Source organism: Coregonus clupeaformis, chromosome 25, assembly GCF_020615455.1.
Source record: "Coregonus clupeaformis isolate EN_2021a chromosome 25, ASM2061545v1, whole genome shotgun sequence".
NCBI classification, from domain to species: domain Eukaryota; kingdom Metazoa; phylum Chordata; class Actinopteri; order Salmoniformes; family Salmonidae; genus Coregonus; species Coregonus clupeaformis.
In genome coordinates, this window is record NC_059216.1 from 13,381,865 (window position 1) to 13,401,059 (window position 19,195).

Consider the following 19,195-nt stretch of genomic DNA (forward strand, 5'->3'; position numbering starts at 1 on the left):
CACAATGCACTACCAGCTTGCAGGATGACTTCGGTAGGGAGATGTAACATGATGTACTACAGTACCCACAATGCTCTACCAGCTTGCAGGATGACTTCGGTAGGGGGGAGATGAAGGGAGATCAGTGCCGATCTTGGATTAGTTTAGGCTTTTTAGATCATAATGAATATGACGGGAGGACCTGATCCTACTCTGAAAGGCTTTGTGAAGACGCTCCAGTCAGGGACAGGGCTTTGTGAAGACGCTCCGGTCAGGGACAGGGCTTTGTGAAGACGCTCCGGTCAGGGACAGGGCTTTGTGAAGACGCTCCGGTCAGGGACAGGGCTTTGTGAAGACGCTCCAGTCAGGGACAGGGCTTTGTGAAGACGCTCCGGTCAGGGACAGGGCTTTGTGAAGACGCTCCGGTCAGGGACAGGGCTTTGTGAAGACGCTCCGGTCAGGGACAGGGCTTTGTGAAGACGCTCCGGTCAGGGACAGGGCTTTGTGAAGACGCTCCGGTCAGGGACAGGGCTTTGTGAAGACGCTCCGGTCAGGGACAGGGCTTTGTGAAGACGCTCCGGTCAGGGACAGGGCTTTGTGAAGACGCTCCGGTCAGGGACAGGGCTTTGTGAAGGCGCTCCGGTCAGGGACAGGGCTTTGTGAGGACGCTCCGGTCAGGGACAGGGCTTTGTGAAGACGCTCCAGTCAGGGACAGGGCTTTGTGAAGACGCTCCAGTCAGGGACGGGGCTTTGTGAAGGCGCTCCGGTCAGGGACGGGGCTTTGTGAAGGCGCTCCGGTCAGGGACAGGGCTTTGTGAAGACGCTCCGGTCAGGGACAGGGCTTTGTGAAGACGCTCCGGTCAGGGACAGGGCTTTGTGAGGACGCTCCGGTCAGGGACGGGGCTTTGTGAAGACGCTCCGGTCAGGGACAGGGCTTTGTGAAGACGCTCCGGTCAGGGACAGGGCTTTGTGAAGACGCTCCGGTCAGGGACAGGGCTTTGTGAAGACGGAACATGTTCATGGCAAGAGTCCCTACTAGGGTGAGAACAGAGTTGTAGCATGATGTACTACAGTACCCATAATGCTCTGAGTAATATGTACAGTTTTATCTGAGTAAAGATGTTGCTGAAGCGTGGTGTCCCGTTTCCTTATCAATAGAGTGATGGGATGAGAAAGATGGGCTAGGATTTGCAGTTTGTATAATATTTGCATGGCAAGAGTGAATCCCAACCATAGAGATCCTATTCAATTATTAGAGGGGCTATGTCATAGACCAGGGATGGTAAACTGACGGCCTGCGGGCCGTGCAGATCACCTCCCCCATCTTACTGTTGAGAGGTAGAATAGTAGAATACACAAGGTGCAATTTTGGAGTTTGGTTGTGCATCAGCAGTTCTTCTCTTATGATTGTTAAGTTAATCTAGCGGCCAGATATCTAAACTTGTAGTGATCATGGTCGAATTAGCGACCGGCGGACCCCGATTTGATTTTGTTAGTCACTCTCAGTCAAATATCATATTAAAATAGCTAAATCTTCTCTCTGTCCCATGGCAAAAATGTGTAGAATTGCAGCAAACTTGCTTTAAAACTGCAACATTTTCCCTAGAATTGCTGGAAATTAACTCTCAAACGTCATTTTTTTCTCTACTCTGTCAAGCGAGGGGCCGCTAAAATGTTTTGGTGGCGGGCCCCCCCCAACAACATTTTGCTTAGGGCCTCCAAAAGGCTAGGGCCGGCTCTGACTACGGATGTGGGTACACAAACCCTCGAGCCACTGCGGCCCCTCATGAGTTCAGATTTGTTTGTGGCCCCCACCCCCATCAAAGTTGTCCATCCCTGTCATCAACCCTCACTGTTACAGAATGGGGTGAAAATGGCAGCCATATTGGTCAGGGAGGAATCCAAACCAGTCTAATTGGAATTAATTGCAGTAGAGTGGTTTTACGCTGAACAAAAATATAAACGCAACATGTAAAGTGTTGGTCCCATGCTTCATGAGCTGAAATAAAAGATCCCCGAAATTTTCCATACGTACAAGAAGCACGTTTCTCTCCGATTTTGTGCACAAATTTGTTTACATCCCTGTTAGTGAGCATTTTTCCTATCCCAAGATAGTTCATCCAACTGACCGGTGTGGCATATCAAGAAGCATGATCATTACCCAGGTGCACCTTGTGCTGGGGACAATAAAAGGCCACTCTAAAATGTACGGTTTTGTCACACAACACAATGCCACAAATGTCTCCGGTTTTAAAGGAATGTGTAATTGGCATGCTGACTGCAGGAATGTCTCACAGAGCTATTGCTAGAGAATGTAATGTTCATTTCTCTACCATAAGCCACCTCCAACGTCATTTTAGAGAGTTTGGCAGTATATCCAACCGCCCTCACAACTGCAGACCACGTGTAACCACGCCAGCCAAGGACCTCCACATCCTTCTCAGGGAACCTCATCTGCGTGCTTGTCGTCCTCACCTGGGTCTTGACCTGACTGCAGTTCGGCGTTGTAACCGACTTCAGTGGGTAAATGCTCACCTTCGATGGCCACTGGCACGCTGGATTAATCACGGTTTCAACTGTACCGGGCAGATGGCAAACAGCGTGTATGGCGTTGTGTGGGCGAGCGGTTTGCTGATCTCAACGTTGTGAACAGAGTACCCCATGGTGGCAGTGGGGTTATGGTATGGGAAGGCATAAGCTACGGACAATTGATTGCAATTTGAATGCACAGAGATACCGTGACGAGATCCTGAGGCCCATTGTCGTGCCATTCATCCGCCACCATCACCTCACGTTTCAGTATGATAATGCACGGCCCCATGTCGCAAGGATCTGTACACAATTCCTGGAAGCTGAAAATGTCCCAGATTCATGGCCAGCATACTTACCAGACATGTCACCCATTGTGCATGTTTGGGATGCTCTGGATTGACGTGCATGACAGTGTGTTCCGGTTCCCAGCCATTGAAGAGGAGTGAGACAACATTCCACAGGCCACAATCCACAGGCCACAATTTTGCATGAGGCAAAAATAGTGGTCACACCAGATACTGACTGGTTTTCTAAGGTGTCTGTGACGAACAGAAGCATATCTGTATTCCCAGTCGTGAAATCCATAGATTAGGGCCTAATGAATTTATTTAAATTGACTACATTTTCCCTATTTGAACTATAACTCAGTAAAATCTTTGAAATTGTTCCATGTTGAGTTTTTAGATTTTTGTTCAGTGTACGTATGCAAGAAAATTTAAGTAAAGCAAGTGCTATATCAGAAATTGGGGTTGTCAACCTAAAATGTAATATTCTTTGTTTTTATACCAGTTTTCTGTATAAATAGCCTCTAAAATATATGTAGACTAGTTTTTGTTGTCTTGGAAAGCTGTGAGCGCTATTATATGACACGATATCAGTACTTGTTGCATTTACAATTTGTCTAAGTCCTATCATCAACTGATTTCAACCAGTCTATGGCTGTGGATTGACTGCATTGTTTGAATCAAATGTTGGCATATTGGCAGTTAATGGAAAAAATGTATGGACTCATTCCTCTAAAACTGGCAGGCTAGCTAACACACATGCAGTGCAGATAAAGTCTTCAAATTCATTGTTTTACACAATATCTTATCACAGCACTGGCAAACCATGGTTGACCAACTCCCTGAACAAAATGGCTGACTTTTATCCCATCATAAGAAGGTTCCATTCTAGTTTTGTCATTCCTAATTCCATGATCACAACATACTGTCTGTAGTCAATATTTCATTGTTGTACCTTTTTTTGATTGGTACTGGATGTGAAAAAGTTTGTTCCGGAGCATGTTTCATACCTCTAGTAGCTGTGTTGGCTTTGGTGGATACGACTTTTTGTGCATTGTTTGATTGGTGGACTGGTGTGTAACTAACTGCAGGTGTTTTTTTTATAGACTTAATAGTGTTTTGCAGTCATGGGCATCATCCCAAATGGCGCCCTATTCCCTACATAGTGCACTACAATACATACTAACACTATGGGACCTGGTCAAAAGTGTAGGGCAGTAGTCACCCGACCAGTCGATCGCGACCGACCAGTTCGATCGCCGAGGCATTCCTAGTTGATCGCCAAATATTTCTGTAAAAAACCCAACTTTTTATTTAATTAGTCTCGCTGGGACACTAGTTTCACGCTGGGTCAAGTATTCGCCAAGTGTTCCCATTTTTTAAAAATCACTTCATGTGTCTGAAGACGCAAACTCCCGGAGAGCAAATCAAGTGCACCTAAAGGCCTACCGCTGGCAAACCGGATACCCTGCTGATTTTGTACGTTTGCCCACTGACAAAGAAATTATCAGTCTATAATTTTAATGGTAGGTTTATTTGAACAATGAGAGACAGAATAACAACAACAAAATCCAGAAAAACACATGTAAAAAATGTTATAAATTGATTTGCATTTTAAATGAGGGAAATAAGTATTTGACCCCTCTGCAAAACATGACTTAGTACTTGGTGGCAAAACCCTTGTTGGCAATCACAGAGGTCAGACGTTTCTTGTAGTTGGCCACCAGGTTTGCACACATCTCAGGAGGGATTTTGTCCCACTCCTCTTTGCAGATCTTCTCCAAGTCATTAAGGTTTTGAGGCTGACGTTTGGCAACTCGAACCTTCAGCTCCATCCACAGATTTTCTATGGGATTAAGGTCTGGAGACTGGCTAGGCCACTCCAGGACCTTAATGTGCTTCTTCTTGAGCCACTCCTTTGTTGCCTTGGCCGTGTGTTTTGGGTCATTGTCATGCTGGAATACCCATCCACAACCCATTTTCAATGCCCTGGCTGAGGGAAGGAGGTTCTCACCCAAGATTTGACGGTACATAGCCCCGTCCATCGTCCCTTTGATGCAGTGAAGTTGTCCTGTCCCCTTAGCAGAAAAACACCCCCAAAGCATAATGTTTCCACCTCTATGTTTGATGGGGGGGATGGTGTTCTTGGGGTCATAGGCAGCATTCCTCCTCCTCCATACACGGTGAGTTGAGTTGATGCCAAAGAGCTCCATTTTGGTCTCATCTGACCACAACACTTTCACCCAGTTCTCCTCTGAATCATTCAGATGTTCATTGGCAAACTTCAGACGGGCCTGTATATGTGCTTTCTTGAGCAGGGGGACCTTGCGGGCGCTGCAGGTTTTCAGTCCTTCACGGCGTAGTGTGTTACCAATTGTTTTCTTGGTGACTATGGTCCCAGCTGCCTTGAGATCATTGACAAGATCCTCCCGTGTAGTTCTGGGCTGATTCCTCACCGTTCTCATGATCATTGCAACTCCACGAGGTGAGCCCCAGGCCGAGGGAGATTGACAGTTATTTTGTGTTTCTTCCATTTGCGAATAACCGCACCAACTGTTGTCACCTTCTCACCAAGCTGCTTGGTGATGGTCTTGTAGCCTATTCCAGCCTTGTGTAGGTCTACAATCTTGTCCCTGACATCCTTGGAGAGCTCTTTGGCCTTGGCCATGGTGGAGAGTTTGGAATCTGATTGATTGATTGCTTCTGTGGACAGGTGTCTTTTTATACAGGTAACAAGCTGAGATTAGGAGCACTCCCTTTATGAGTGTGCTCCTAATCTCAGCTCGTTACCTGTATAAAAGACAGCTGGGAGCCAGAAATCTTTCTGATTGAGAGGGGGTCAAATACTTATTTCCCTCATTAAAATGCAAATCATTTTATAACATTTTTCACATGTGTTTCTCTGGATTTTTTTGTTATTCTGTCTCTCACTGTTCAAATAAACCTACCATTAAAATTATAGACTGATCATTTCTTTGTCAGTGGGCAAACGTACAAAATCAGCAGGGGATCAAATACTTTTTTCCCTCACTGTATATGTGTATATATATATATAACCGGCTGATTAAAAAAAAAATAAAAAAAATGGATCTACATGTTGGTTTTGTGTGTGTGTATGTATTTATGTACAGTTGAAGTCGGAAGTTTACATACACCTTAGCCAAATACATTTAAACTCAATTTTTCACAATTCCTGACATTTAATCGTAGTAAAAATTCCCTGCCTTAGGTCAGTTAGGATAACCACTTTATTTTAAGAATGTGAAATGTCAGAATAATAGTAGAGTGATTTATTTGGGCTTTTATTTGTAAATGTAAAATGTATTTCTTTCATCACATTCCCAGTGGGTCAGAAGTTTACATACACTCAATTAGTATTTGGTAGCATTGCCTTTAAATTGTTTAACTTGGGTCAAACATTTCGGGTAGCCTTCCACAAGCTTCCCACAATAAATTGGGTGAATTTTGGCCCATTCCTCCTGACTGAGATGGTGTAACTGAGTCAGGTTTGTAGGCCTCCTTGCTCGTACACGCTTTTTCAGTTCTGCCCACAAATGTTCTATAGGATTGAGGTCAGGGCTTTGTGATGGCCACTCCAATACCTTGACTTTGTTGTCCTTAAGCTATTTTGCCACAACTTTGGAAGTATGCTTGGGGTCATTGTCCATTTGGAAGACCCAATTGCGACCAAGCTTCCTGACTGATGTCTTGATGTTGCTTCAATATATCCACATAATTTTCCTTCCTCATGATGCCATCTATTTTGTGAAGTGCACCAGTCTCTCCTGCAGCAAAGCACCCCCACAGCATGATGCTGCCACCCCCGTGCGTCACTGTTGGGATGGTGTTCTTCGGCTTGCAAGGTACCCCCTTTTTCCTCCAAACATAATGATGGTCATTATGGCCAAACAGTTCTATTTTTGTTTCATCAGACCAGAGGACATTTCTCCAAAAAATACGATCTTTGTCCCCATGTGCAGTTGCAAACCGTAGTCTGGCTTATTTATGACGGTTTTGGAGCAGTGGCTTCTTCCTTGCTGAGCAGCCTTTCAGGTTATTTCGATATAGTACTTGTTTTACTGTGGATAATTACTTTTGTACCTGTTTCCTCCAGCATCTTCACAAGGTCCTTTGCTGTTGTTCTGGGATTGATTTGCACTTTTCGCACCAAAGTACGTTCATCTCTAGGAGACAGATCGCGTTTCCTTCCTGAGCGATATGACGGCTGCGTGTTCCCATTGTGTTTATACTTGCGTACTATTGTTTGTACAGATGAACGTGGTACCTTCAGGCGTTTGGAAATTGTTCCCAAGGATGAACCAGACTTGTGGAGGTCTACAATGTTTTTTCTGAGGTCTTGGCTGATTTCTTTTGATTTTCCCATGATGTCAAGCAAAGAGGCACTGAGTTTGAAGGTAGGCCTTCAAATACATCCACAGGTACACCTCCAATTGACTCAAATGATGTCAATTAGCCTATCAGAAGCTTCAAAAGCCATGACATCATTTTCTGGAATTTTCCAAGCTGTTTAAAGGCACAGTCAACTTAGTGTATGTAAACGTCTGACCCACTGGAATTGTGATACAGTGAATTATAAGTGAAATAATCTGTCTGTAAACAATTGTTGTAAAAAGTACTTATGTCTCGCACAAAGTAGATGTCCTAACCGACTTGCCAAAACTATAGTTTGTTAACAAGAAATTTGTGGAGTGGTTGAAAAACAAGTTTTAATGACTCCAACCTAAGTGTATGTAAACTTCCGACTTCAACTGTATGTATGTATGTATACACACACACACACACTACCGTTCAAAAGTTTGGGGTCACTTAGAAGTTTCCTTGTTTTTGAAAGAAAAGCAAAAAATTTGTCCATTTAAAATAACATCAAATTGATCAGAAATACTGTGTAGACATTGTTAATGTTGTAAATGGCTATTGTAGCTGGAAATGGCTGATTTTTTTAAAATGGAATATCTACATAGACCCAAAGGCCCATTATCAGCAACCATCAGTCCTGTGTTTGCTAATCCAAGTTTATCATTTTAAAAGGCTAATTGATCATTAGAAAACCCTTTTGCAATTATGTTAGCACAGCTGAAAACTGTTGTGCTGATTAAAGAAGCAATAAAACTGGCCTTCTTGAGACTAGTTGAGTATCTGGAGCATCAGCAATTGTGGGTTCGATTACAGGCTCCAAATGGCCAGAAACAAAGAACTTTCTTCTGAAACTCGTCAGTCTATTCTTGTTCTGAGAAATGAAGGCTATTCCATGCGAGAAATTGCCAAGAAACTGAAGATCTCGTACAAGGCTGTGTACTACTCCTTTCACAGAACAGCGCAAACTGGCCCTAACCAGAATAGAAAGAGGAGTGGGAGGCCCCAGTGCACAACTGAGCAAGAGGACAAACAGTGAAAAAAATCAGCCGTTTCCAGCTACAATAGCCATTTACAACATTAACAATGTCTACACTGTATTTCTGATCAATTTGATGTTATTTTAATGGACAAAAAATGGCTTTTCTTTCGAAAACAAGGACATTTCTAAGTGACTCCAAACTTTTGAATGGTTGTGTGTGTGTATATATATATATATATATATATATATATATATATATATATATATATATATATATATATAGCACAAATCTCATTGCTACAGAACTGTTTTTAATTGGTTAATGTTGCATAGGCTTACGTTTTTTTAAAAGTCATTAAAATAAAAAACTAATCTGAGCGTTAGATCTCTGCTTGCATTTTTGACTCAAAGGTTGGTTACCGTAGGGGATAGGCGGCCATTTGGGAGGCATACTGTTTGTTTTTTTTGTCTTCCATCGCAAACTAAATATTAGTCTTGAATTGTGTCCAACAGACTCCTGGTGATCAGATTTACCACGTTCATCTTCATGTACAGTCAATTGATTATTTTACTACACTTCTCAACAGTGTTCTCCAACGCTTAGTTGGTTTTCTAATCAGAGTAACGGGTTGTGATGTGATTCCAGGGAAGCTCACTTCCTCCTTGTACGAGGCGGAGGGATGTGACATGTCCCTGGTCAACTTTGAACCTGCAACACGACGCGCCTCCAACAACATATGGTTAGTTCATAATCACAACTAATGCGTCTGAAATGGCACCCCTATTCCCTATATAGTACACTACTTTTGACCAGAACCCACGGGGGGTTCTAGTACCGTTGAAGTCACCTTGTCCTTGTTTCACCTCAACAGGGACACAGACTCCCACCTCTCCAGATCTACCTCAGTTCGCTTCTACCCTCATGACCTGGTGAGTGATCATCATGTGTGTGTACTGTTTACAGTGTGTGTGTGGTCTGTTTTGACTCGAGGTCTGAGTTCATTTTGCTTTGATCATCCCTGTAACTGTGGAGAGATCGTTTTCTAAACTAAAATTCATAAAGAACAATCAAAGCATTAGGCTTTCGGTCTGATATGAGCTTTTGAACACCCGAGTTCGCTCCACTCATTCCGCTGGCGCCGTCGTGGTCTGTTCACCGATATCCCCTTACTTTCAATCAGTTTGTTTTATTTTTCAAGGAGGCCTGAGGCACTTTTTCAGTCCGATTCCTGAAGCCCAAGAAACACACACTTAGCTTCCTAGTACATATCGACCTTAAAAAAAGGTTTAACAATTACTTTTTGGGAGGGTTACATGACAGGCGCATGGGCCCCATGATTTTTTTTTGGTGTGTTCTACAGATCCGTCTGAACCGTCTCCTGACCATTGACCCAGAGCTGTTGGAACAGCAGGATGTAGACCTGAGCCCAGAGCTCCATGATGCTCCTCTAGATCTGGAGGACCCGGCCACGGCTGCAGCGCGCAAGGCCAAACAGCACTACCGTTTCTGGCTGCTGCCTAACCTCTGGGTCGGCCTGCACTTTGACAGACTCACCCTGCTGGCTCTGTTCGACAGGTTCGTTTGTTGGTTAACAGGTGAAGTTACTGAAGTTACCCCTGAAGAATGGACATTGGTCATTCACCTTAGACCAGGAGTATTTCCATTGGTCATTCACCTTAGACCAGGAGTATTTCCATTGGTTACTAACCTTAGACCAGTAGTATTTCCATTGGTTACTAATCTTAGACCAGGAGTATTTCCATTGGTTACTAACCTTAGACCAGGAGTATTTCCATTGGTTACTAACCTTAGACCAGGAGTATTTCCATTGGTCATTAACCTTAGACCAGGAGTATTTCCATTGGTCATTAACCTTAGACCAGGAGTATTTCCATTGGTCATTAACCTTAGACCAAGAGTTTTTCATGGTCAGGCCACATGGTCAGGAAAAGCCTGTACTTAGTTGTGAGAACATCATATATTCACTCTTGACACATTCCCCCTATACAACAGAAACCGTGAGGTTCTAGAGAACATCCTAGCGGTGGTGCTTGCCGTCCTGGTAGCCTTCCTGGGGTCAGTCCTACTGGTCAGCGGATTCTTCACTGATATCTGGGTCTTCCAGTTCTGCCTCGTCATCGCCAGCTGCCAGTACTCCCTACTCAAGGTCTACATTTAATATTTACATTTGAGTATATTTGACATTAACATTTTAGTCATTAGCAGACTCTTATGCAGAGCAACTTAGTTACAATCAGTGCATTCAACTTCAGTAGGTAAAACAACACCAGTTATGCAAGTAGAACATTCTTCAAGAAAAGCTGCTGCTACATCACTAATGTTAACTGTCACACTTGATGACATGATTTAACCCGGTTGTTTTCTGTATTTCTTTATTTCTATGTCAGAGTGTTCAACCAGACTCTTCTTCTCCTCGACATGTAAGCATTTCTCTATCTTTCTACTCATATCGGCCTTGTTCCTTGTTCCAGAGTTAAGGGTTCCTCTCCTCCCCTGCTTACATGAATTAAGTTATTTGATTCTATGGTCTTACTATAGCCCTGTCTCTGCCCTGAGGTGAGCTCTCAAAATGGCTTTCGTACTTTGGAGGCAGTCTGTTACTCACCCTGCTTCCCTCACTCCCCTCTCTCCCTTCCCCTGCTCCTCTCCCTCCACTGCTCCTCTCCCTCCCCTGCTCCTCTCCCTCCACCTGCTCCCCTCCCTCCCCTCTCTTCCTGCTCCTCTCCCTCCCCTCTCTCTCCCTTCTCCTAATCCCCTCCCTCCCCCCTCTTCCTCCTCTCCCTCCACCTGCTCCCCTCCCTCCCTCTCTCTCTCTCCCTCCCCTCCCTCTCTCTCTCCCCCCTCCTCTCCCTCCCTCCTCTCCCCTCTGTATGGTCTACTGCTGTATGGTCTACTGGTGTATGGTCTACTGCTGTATGGTCTACTGGTCTACTGCTGTATGGTCTACTGCTGTATGGTCTACTGGTCTCTGTATGGTCTACTGGTCTACTGGTGCTACTGGTGCTACTGGTGTATGGTCTACTGCTGTATGGTCTACTGGTCTACTGCTGTATGGTCTACTGCTGTATGGTCTACTGGTGTATGGTCTACTGGTCTACTGGTCTACTGCTGTATGGTCTACTGGTGTATGGTCTACTGGTCTACTGGTGTATGGTCTACTGCTGTATGGTCTACTGGTGTATGGTCTACTGGTGTATGGTCTACTGCTGTATGGTCTACTGGTGTATGGTCTACTGGTGTATGGTCTACTGGTGTATGGTCTACTGGTGTATGGTCTACTGGTCTACTGGTGTATGGTCTACTGGTGTATGGTCTACTGATCTACTGGTGTATGGTCTACTGGTGTATGGTCTACTGCTGTATGGTCTACTGATCTACTGGTGTATGGTCTTCTGGTGTATGGTCTACTGGTGTATGGTCTACTGGTGTATGGTCTACTGGTGTATGGTCTACTGGTGTATGGTCTACTGGTGTATGGTCTACTGGTGTATGGTCTACTGGTGTATGGTCTACTGGTGTATGGTCTACTGGTCTACTGGTGTATGGTCTACTGGTGTATGGTCTACTGGTCTACTGGTGTATGGTCTACTGGTGTATGGTCTACTGGTGTATGGTCTACTGGTCTACTGGTGTATGGTCTACTGGTGTATGGTCTACTGGTCTACTGCTGTATGGTCTACTGGTGTATGGTCTACTGGTCTACTGCTGTATGGTCTACTGGTGTATTGTCTACTGGTGTATGGTCTACTGGTGTATGGTCTACTGCTGTATGGTCTACTGGTCTACTGGTGTATGGTCTACTGCTGTATGGTCTACTGGTGTATGGTTTACTGGTCTACTGGTGTATGGTCTACTGGTGTATGGTCTACTGGTGTATGGTCTACTGCTGTATGGTCTACTGGTCTACTGGTGTATGGTCTACTGCTGTATGGTCTACTGGTCTTTTCACTAGTTTAGGAATTAATTGATTTTGTACATGTGGATGCTTGAGACCTCCCTCTAAACACCTAACCTAAATCTAACCTCTGTGTCCAGATCAATAATGGTATTATACTACAGTCAGCCTGCTTCTGTCTAGGACTCTACACTCCAACTTAACTTGACCTAACCTGAACCTAACCCTGACCTCTTTGTCTCCAGGTCAATAAAGGTCTCATAGCAACAACCGACTAGTCTACTAAGACCTGTCTCTACACTCCAGCTTAACCCTCCTTGTCTTCAGGGTTGACGTGTTCTGCTCGACCCGCTCAGTTTTAACACCACAAAACACCAGAAAATGGCCAAAAAGAGTAGAACCAGTTCACTTGCTTTTTCACTATGAATTGACTATTAGATGTTCAATATTTCCCCCGACTCTAGCGCGTTGGAAGTCTAGCCCCGTGTAGTTCAGTTAGCCCCCGTGTAGTTCAGTTAGCCCCCGTGTAGTTCAGTTAGCCCCCGTGTAGTTCAGTTAGCCCCCGTGTAGCTCAGTTAGCCCCCGTGTAGTTCAGTTAGCCCCCGTGTAGTTCAGTTAGCCCCCGTGTAGTTCAGTTAGCCCCCGTGTAGTTCAGTTAGCCCCCGTGTAGTTCAGTTAGCCCCCGTGTAGTTCAGTTAGCCCCCGTGTAGCTCAGTTAGCCCCCGTGTAGCTCAGTTGGTAGAGCATGGCGCTTGCAACGCCATGGTTGTGGGTTCGTTTCCCACGGGGGGGCAGTATAATAATGTATGCATTCACTAACTGTAAGTCGCTCTGGATAAGAGCGTCTGCTAAATGACTAAAATATAAATGTTAAATGTTAAAACGAGCGTTTCGTTCATCTGACAGGTTGACCTTAAGATGTGGAATCATTAATCACATGAAATAAATAATCATCTTCAGAAATTACTTTGTCAAAGCAACAAAACAACTAGGGCTTTACAATGATGGTGAAAACTTGGAGAAATGTTGGAGTTCAGTGGGTTAAAATCTTCCTGGAGGCACATGTCAAAATGCAGAATTTTAGCACTTTAGCAAGTATTTTGTTTTCATATTAAAAATCAGATTGATGGAATTCTCAATGTGGTCTATATTAAAAGGCACTTCATTTAATATAACAGGCTTTTAAAATTTAAATATTGGTGCACAATTTCTACTTAAAATATCAGAGGGATGCAAACGGCTGTACTGCCTCTGTGTCTGTAGGGCCATAACCGTATCATCGCCTACAGCCGGCCCGTCTACTTCTGCCTGTGCTGTGTGTTGATCTGGGTGTTGGACTATGGCAGTGACAGGACCGGCTCGGCCCGGTTCACCCTGTACGGCGTCGCCCTCACCAGCTCCCTGGTTCTCTCCTCTGCCAGGGACCTGGTCATAGGTGAGACCATACTACTCGATATAACAACCGTCTGGTGGGTTGGATCTCTTTTAGCCCTCAAGGGGCTAATCTTCCGACAAATGTTTTTTTTTTTTGTTGTTCTGTAAACATGAACACTGTTATTTTTTGGGTTTTTTTTGCTGAATGTTTTGGCTATGTTGACATAGTTTGTGGTCATATGAAGTGGGCTTTTAGTAAATTCTGTTCCTGTTTTGCTTCCTGTTTTGTTTCTCTGTAGTGTTCACTCTGTGCTTTCCTATCGTGTTCTTCGTGGGGCTCCTTCCCCAGGTCAACACCTTCGTCATGTACCTCTTTGAGCAGCTGGATATCCACGTGTTCGGGGGGAACGGTCAGTGAATAAATAAAATATATATTAAATACATATACAGCCACACTAATGGGGTGGCAGTACACACATTACAATGCAGATGCTCTCTGCTGTCTCACTCTGCTGTCTCTTTGACCTTTTTTGTAAGTTGTGGGCAACTTAAACACCTCGTTTACACATTCTGACATGATTCACAATGAGAGAGAATGCTGGTTTGCGTTTTGCACCAAATGTCAAACACTATCGGGTCTGATGTGGAGAAGTGATGCTCTCTCTGCTCCCCCCCCCCCTCCCCCCCACAGCCTCCACCAGCCTTCTGTCATCCCTCTACAGTGTCGTTCGTAGTGTGGTCACCGTGGCCCTTCTCTATGGCCTCTGTTACGGGGCCCTGAAGGTCAGTCAGAACTAACCTCTGATCCCTGAGCTGTTGTCTGTGTTCCGTGGTTCTAATGTCTCTAACCCCTGTATGTTCCTCTATCTAACAGGAGACCTGGGAACCGCAGCACATCCCGGTGTTGTTCTCTGTGTTCTGTGGCCTCCTGGTGGCGGTCTCCTACCATCTGAGCCGGCAGAGCAGCGACCCCTCTGTACTGATGTGAGTCTATCCTACAGGACCGGTCCTTCTGTCTGGCAGCCATTTTTATATAACTACACTATTCTCTGGGACTTCATGAAATTTGACCTTTTGACATGCTACCCTTGACAACTGTAGCGTTTACCAGTGGTTTGGGTTGTATTTCCACTTACCCCATTGGCTTTTCTCCTTCTATAGTTCCTTGGTGCATTCCAAGCTTCTGCCCAACCTGAAAGACAAGAACACAGAAGACCCCCTGTCAGAGGTGCAGGACCCTTTACCTGAGAAGCTCAGGGGCTCTGTGGTGAGTAGTTAGTTAGTTAGTTAGTTAGTTAGTTAGTTAGTTGTCAGAGGTGCAGGACCCTTTACCTGAGAAGCTCAGGGGCTCTGTGGTGAGTAGTTATTTTATGTTAGTTGTCAGAGGTGCAGGACCCTTTACCTGAGAAGCTCAGGGGCTCTGTGGTGAGTAGTTAGTTAGTTAGTTAGTTAGTTAGTTAGTTGTCAGAGGTGCAGGACCCTTTACCTAAGAAGCTCAGGCTCTGTGTGAGTGTTAGTTATTATTAGTTAGTTAGTTGTCAGAGGTGCAGGACCCTTTACCTAAGAAGCTCAGGGGCACTGTGATTAGTAGTTAGTTAGTTAGTTAGTTACAGTGCCTTCAGAAAATATTCACACCACTTGACATTTTGTTGTGTTACAGCCTGAATTTAAAATGGATTAAATTTGAGATTTTGTGTCACTGGCCTATAAAATCGAGCACACAGCCATGCAATATCAGTAGACAAACATTGGCAGTAGAATGGAGGGTTAGAGACGGAGAGGAGGGAGGGTTAGAGACAGAGAGGAGGGAGGGTTAGAGACAGAGAGGAGGGAGGGTTAGAGACAGAGAGGAGGGAGGGTTAGAGACAGAGAGGAGGGAGGGTTAGAGACAGAGAGGAGGGAGGGTTAGAGACAGAGAGGAGGGAGGGTTAGAGACAGAGAGGAGGGAGGGTTAGAGACAGAGAGGAGGGAGGGTTAGAGACGGAGAGGAGGGAGGGTTAGAGACGGAGAGGAGGGAGGGTTAGAGACGGAGAGGAGGGAGGGTTAGAGACGGAGAGGAGGGAGGGTTAGAGACGGAGAGGAGGGAGGGTTAGAGACGGAGAGGAGGGAGGGTTAGAGACGGAGAGGAGGGAGGGTTAGAGAGAGAGAGGAGGGAGGGTTAGAGACGGAGAGGAGGGAGGGTTAGAGACGGAGAGGAGGGAGGGTTAGAGACGGAGAGGAGGGAGGGTTAGAGACGGAGAGGAGGGAGGGTTAGAGACGGAGAGGAGGGAGGGTTAGAGACGGAGAGGAGGGAGGGTTAGAGACGGAGAGGAGGGAGGGTTAGGAGACGGAGAGGAGGGAGGGTTAGAGACAGAGGAGGGAGGGTTAGAGACAGAGAGGAGGGAGGGTTAGAGAGGAGGGAGGGTTAGAGACAGAGAGGAGGGAGGGTTAGAGACGGAGAGGAGGGAGGGTTAGAGACAGAGGAGGGAGGGTTAGAGACAGAGGAGGGAGGGTTAGAGACAGAGGAGGGAGGGTTAGAGACAGAGAGGAGGGAGGGTTAGAGACGGAGAGGAGGGAGGGTTAGAGACGGAGAGGAGGGAGGGTTAGAGACGGAGAGGAGGGAGGGTTAGAGACGGAGAGGAGGGAGGGTTAGAGACGGAGAGGAGGGAGGGTTAGAGACAGAGAGGAGGGAGGGTTAGAGACGGAGAGGAGGGGAGGGTTAGAGAGGAGAGGAGGGTTAGAGACAGAGAGGAGGGAGGGTTAGAGACGGAGAGGAGGGAGGGTTAGAGACGGAGAGGAGGGAGGGTTAGAGACGGAGAGGAGGGAGGGTTAGAGACGGAGAGGAGGGAGGGTTAGAGACAGAGGAGGGAGGGTTAGAGACAGAGAGGAGGGAGGGTTAGAGACGGAGAGGAGGGAGGGTTAGAGAGGAGGGGAGGGTTAGAGACAGAGAGGAGGGAGGGTTAGAGACGGAGAGGAGGGAGGGTTAGAGACAGAGAGGAGGGAGGGTTAGAGACGGAGAGGAGGGAGGGTTAGAGACGGAGAGGAGGGAGGGTTAGAGACAGAGAGGAGGGAGGGTTAGAGACGGAGAGGAGGGAGGGTTAGAGACAGAGAGGAGGGAGGGTTAGAGACAGAGAGGAGGGAGGGTTAGAGACAGAGAGGAGGGAGGGTTAGAGACAGAGAGGAGGGAGGGTTAGAGACGGAGAGGAGGGAGGGTTAGAGACGGAGAGGAGGGAGGGTTAGAGAGGAGGGAGGGTTAGAGACAGAGAGGAGGGAGGGTTAGAGAGGAGGGAGGGTTAGAGACGGAGAGGAGGGAGGGTTAGAGACAGATTGGTGCATTCAACTTATGATAGCCAGTCGGACAACCACTTCTTCTTTTTTTTTAATGGGAGGGTGTGGTAGGGAGGGGGCAGAAGGATTACTTTATCCTATCCCAGGTATTCCTTAAAGAGGTGGGGTTTCAAGTGTCTCTGGAAGGTGGTCAGTGACTCCGCTGTCCTGTCGTCGTGGGGGGAGCTTGTTCCACCATTGGGGTGCCAGAGCAGCGAATAGCTTTGACTGGGCTGAGCGGGGAACTGTGAGGGGGGCTAGCAGACCAGAGTTGGATGAACGTAGTACCCTCGTTTGGGTGTAGGGGTCTGATCAGAGCCTGAAGGTAAGGAGGTGCGTTCCCCTCACAGCTCCGTGAGGCAAGAACCATGGTCTTGTAGTAGATGCAAGCCTCAACTGGAAGCCAGTGGAGTGTGCAGAGTAGCTGGGTTACATGAGAGAACTTGGGAAGGTTGAACACCAGATAGGCTGCAGCGTTCTGGATAAGTTGTAGGGGTTTAATGGCACAGGCAGGGAGCCCAGCCAACAGCGAGTTGCAGTAATCCATACGGGAGCTTTCTGTGTAAGGTAGGGTCGTACTCTGCGAATGTTGTAGAGCATGAACCTGCAGGATCGGGTCACCGCTTTGATGTTAGTGGAGAAACGACAGGGTGTTGTCCAGGGTCACGCCAAGGTTCTTTGCACTCTGGGAGGAGGACACAATGGAGTTGTCAACCATGATGGCGAGATCATGGAGCGGGCAGTCCTTCCCGGGAGGAAGAGCAGCTCCGTCTTGCCGAGGTTCAGCTTGAGGTGGTGATCCGACATCCACACTGATATGTCTGCCAGACATGCAGAGATGCGATTCGCCACCTGGTTATCAGAAGGGGGAAAGGAGAAAATTAATTGTGTGTTGTCTGCGTAGCAATGATTTGAGAGACCATGTGAGGATATGACAGAGCCAAGTTACTTGGTGTATAGAGAGAATAGGAGAGGGCCTAGAACTGAGCCCTGGGGGACACCAGTGGTGAGAGCACGTGGTGCGGAGACAGATTCTCGCCACGCCACCTGGTAGGGAGTGACCTGTCAGGTAGGACGCAATCCAAGAGTGAGCAGCGCCGGAGATGCCCAACTCGGAGAGGGTGGAGAGGAGGATCTGATGGTTCACAGTATCAAAGGCAGCAGATAGGTCTAGAACAGGGTTCTTCAATTCCGGTCCTGGAGGGCCGAAACACCTCTGTTTTTCATCCTCTCCTTCTAATCAGGGGCTAATTCAGACCTGGGACACCAGGTGAGTGCAATTAACTACCAGGTAGAAATAAAAAACAGAAGTGTTTCGCCCTCCAGGACCGGAATTGAAGAACCCTGGTCTAGAAGGATAAGAGCAGAGAGAGTTAGCTTTAGCAGTGCAGAGAGCCTCCGTGACACAGAGAAGAGCAGTCTCAGTTGAATGACCAGTCTTGAAACCTGACTGGTTTGGATCAAGAAGGTCATTCTGAGAGAGATAGCAGGAGAGTTGGCTAGAGACGGCACGCTCAAGAGTTTTGGAGAGAAAAAAAAGAAGGGATACTGGTCTGTAGTTGTTGACATCGGAGGGATCGAGTGTAGTTTTTTTAGGAGGGGTGCAACTCTCGCTCTCTTGAAGACGGAAGGGACATGGCCAGCAGTCAAGGATGAGTTGATGAGCGAGGTGAGGTAAGGGAGAAGGTCTCCGGAAATGGTCTGGAGAAGAGAGGAGGGGATAGGGTCAAGCGGCAGGTTGTTGGGCGGCCGGCCGTCACAAGTCGTAAGATTTCATCTGGAGAGAGAGGGGAGAAAGAAGTCAAAGCATAGGGTAGGGCAGTGTGAGCAGGACCAGCAGTGTCATTTGACTTAACAAACGAGGATCGGATGTCGTCAACCTTTTTTCAAAATGGTTGACGAAGTCATCCACAGAGAGGGAGGAGGAGGAGGATTCAGCAGGGAGGAGAAGGTGGCAAAGAGCTTCCTAGGGTTAGAGGCAGAGGCTTGAAATTTAGTGGTAGAAAGTGGCTTTGGCAGCAGAAACAGAGGAAGAGAATGTAGAGAGGAGGGATTGAAAAGATGACAGGTTCGCAGGGAGTCTAGTTTTCCTCCATTTCCGCTCGGCTGCCAGGAGCCGTGTTCTGTGAGCTCGCGATGAGTCGTCAAGCCACGGAGCAGGAGGGGGAGGACCGAGCCGGCCGGGAGGATAGGGGACATAGAGAGTCAAAAGATGCAGAAAGGGAGGAGAGGAGGCAGAATCAGGAGATCGGAGGGAGAAGGATTTAGCAGAGGGAAGAGATGATAGGATGGAAGAGGAGAGAGTAGCGGGAGAGAGAGAGCGAAGGTTGCGATGGCACATTACCATCTGAGTAGGGGCAGAGTGAGTAGTGTTGGAGGAGAGCGAGAGAGAAAAGGATACAAAGTAGTGGTCGGAGACTTGGAGGGGAGTTGCAGTGAGATTAGTA

At 46.7% G+C, this 19,195-nt stretch overlaps 1 protein-coding gene across 2 annotated transcripts in view; it reads left to right on the forward strand.

The window, feature by feature from the left end:
• pcnx1 (pecanex 1) overlaps positions 1-19,195 on the forward strand; it is a 107,638-nt gene that overhangs the window by 44,649 nt on the left and 43,794 nt on the right. For both annotated transcript variants that reach the window (XM_041847315.2, XM_041847312.2), the window contains 10 exons: positions 8,798-8,891; positions 9,024-9,081; positions 9,513-9,727; positions 10,166-10,319; positions 10,561-10,593; positions 13,332-13,503; positions 13,742-13,852; positions 14,134-14,225; positions 14,317-14,426; positions 14,604-14,709. In XM_041847315.2, the coding sequence (XP_041703249.1) occupies positions 8,798-8,891; positions 9,024-9,081; positions 9,513-9,727; positions 10,166-10,319; positions 10,561-10,593; positions 13,332-13,503; positions 13,742-13,852; positions 14,134-14,225; positions 14,317-14,426; positions 14,604-14,709 (1,145 nt within the window). The remainder of the gene's footprint in view (positions 1-8,797; positions 8,892-9,023; positions 9,082-9,512; positions 9,728-10,165; positions 10,320-10,560; positions 10,594-13,331; positions 13,504-13,741; positions 13,853-14,133; positions 14,226-14,316; positions 14,427-14,603; positions 14,710-19,195) is intronic.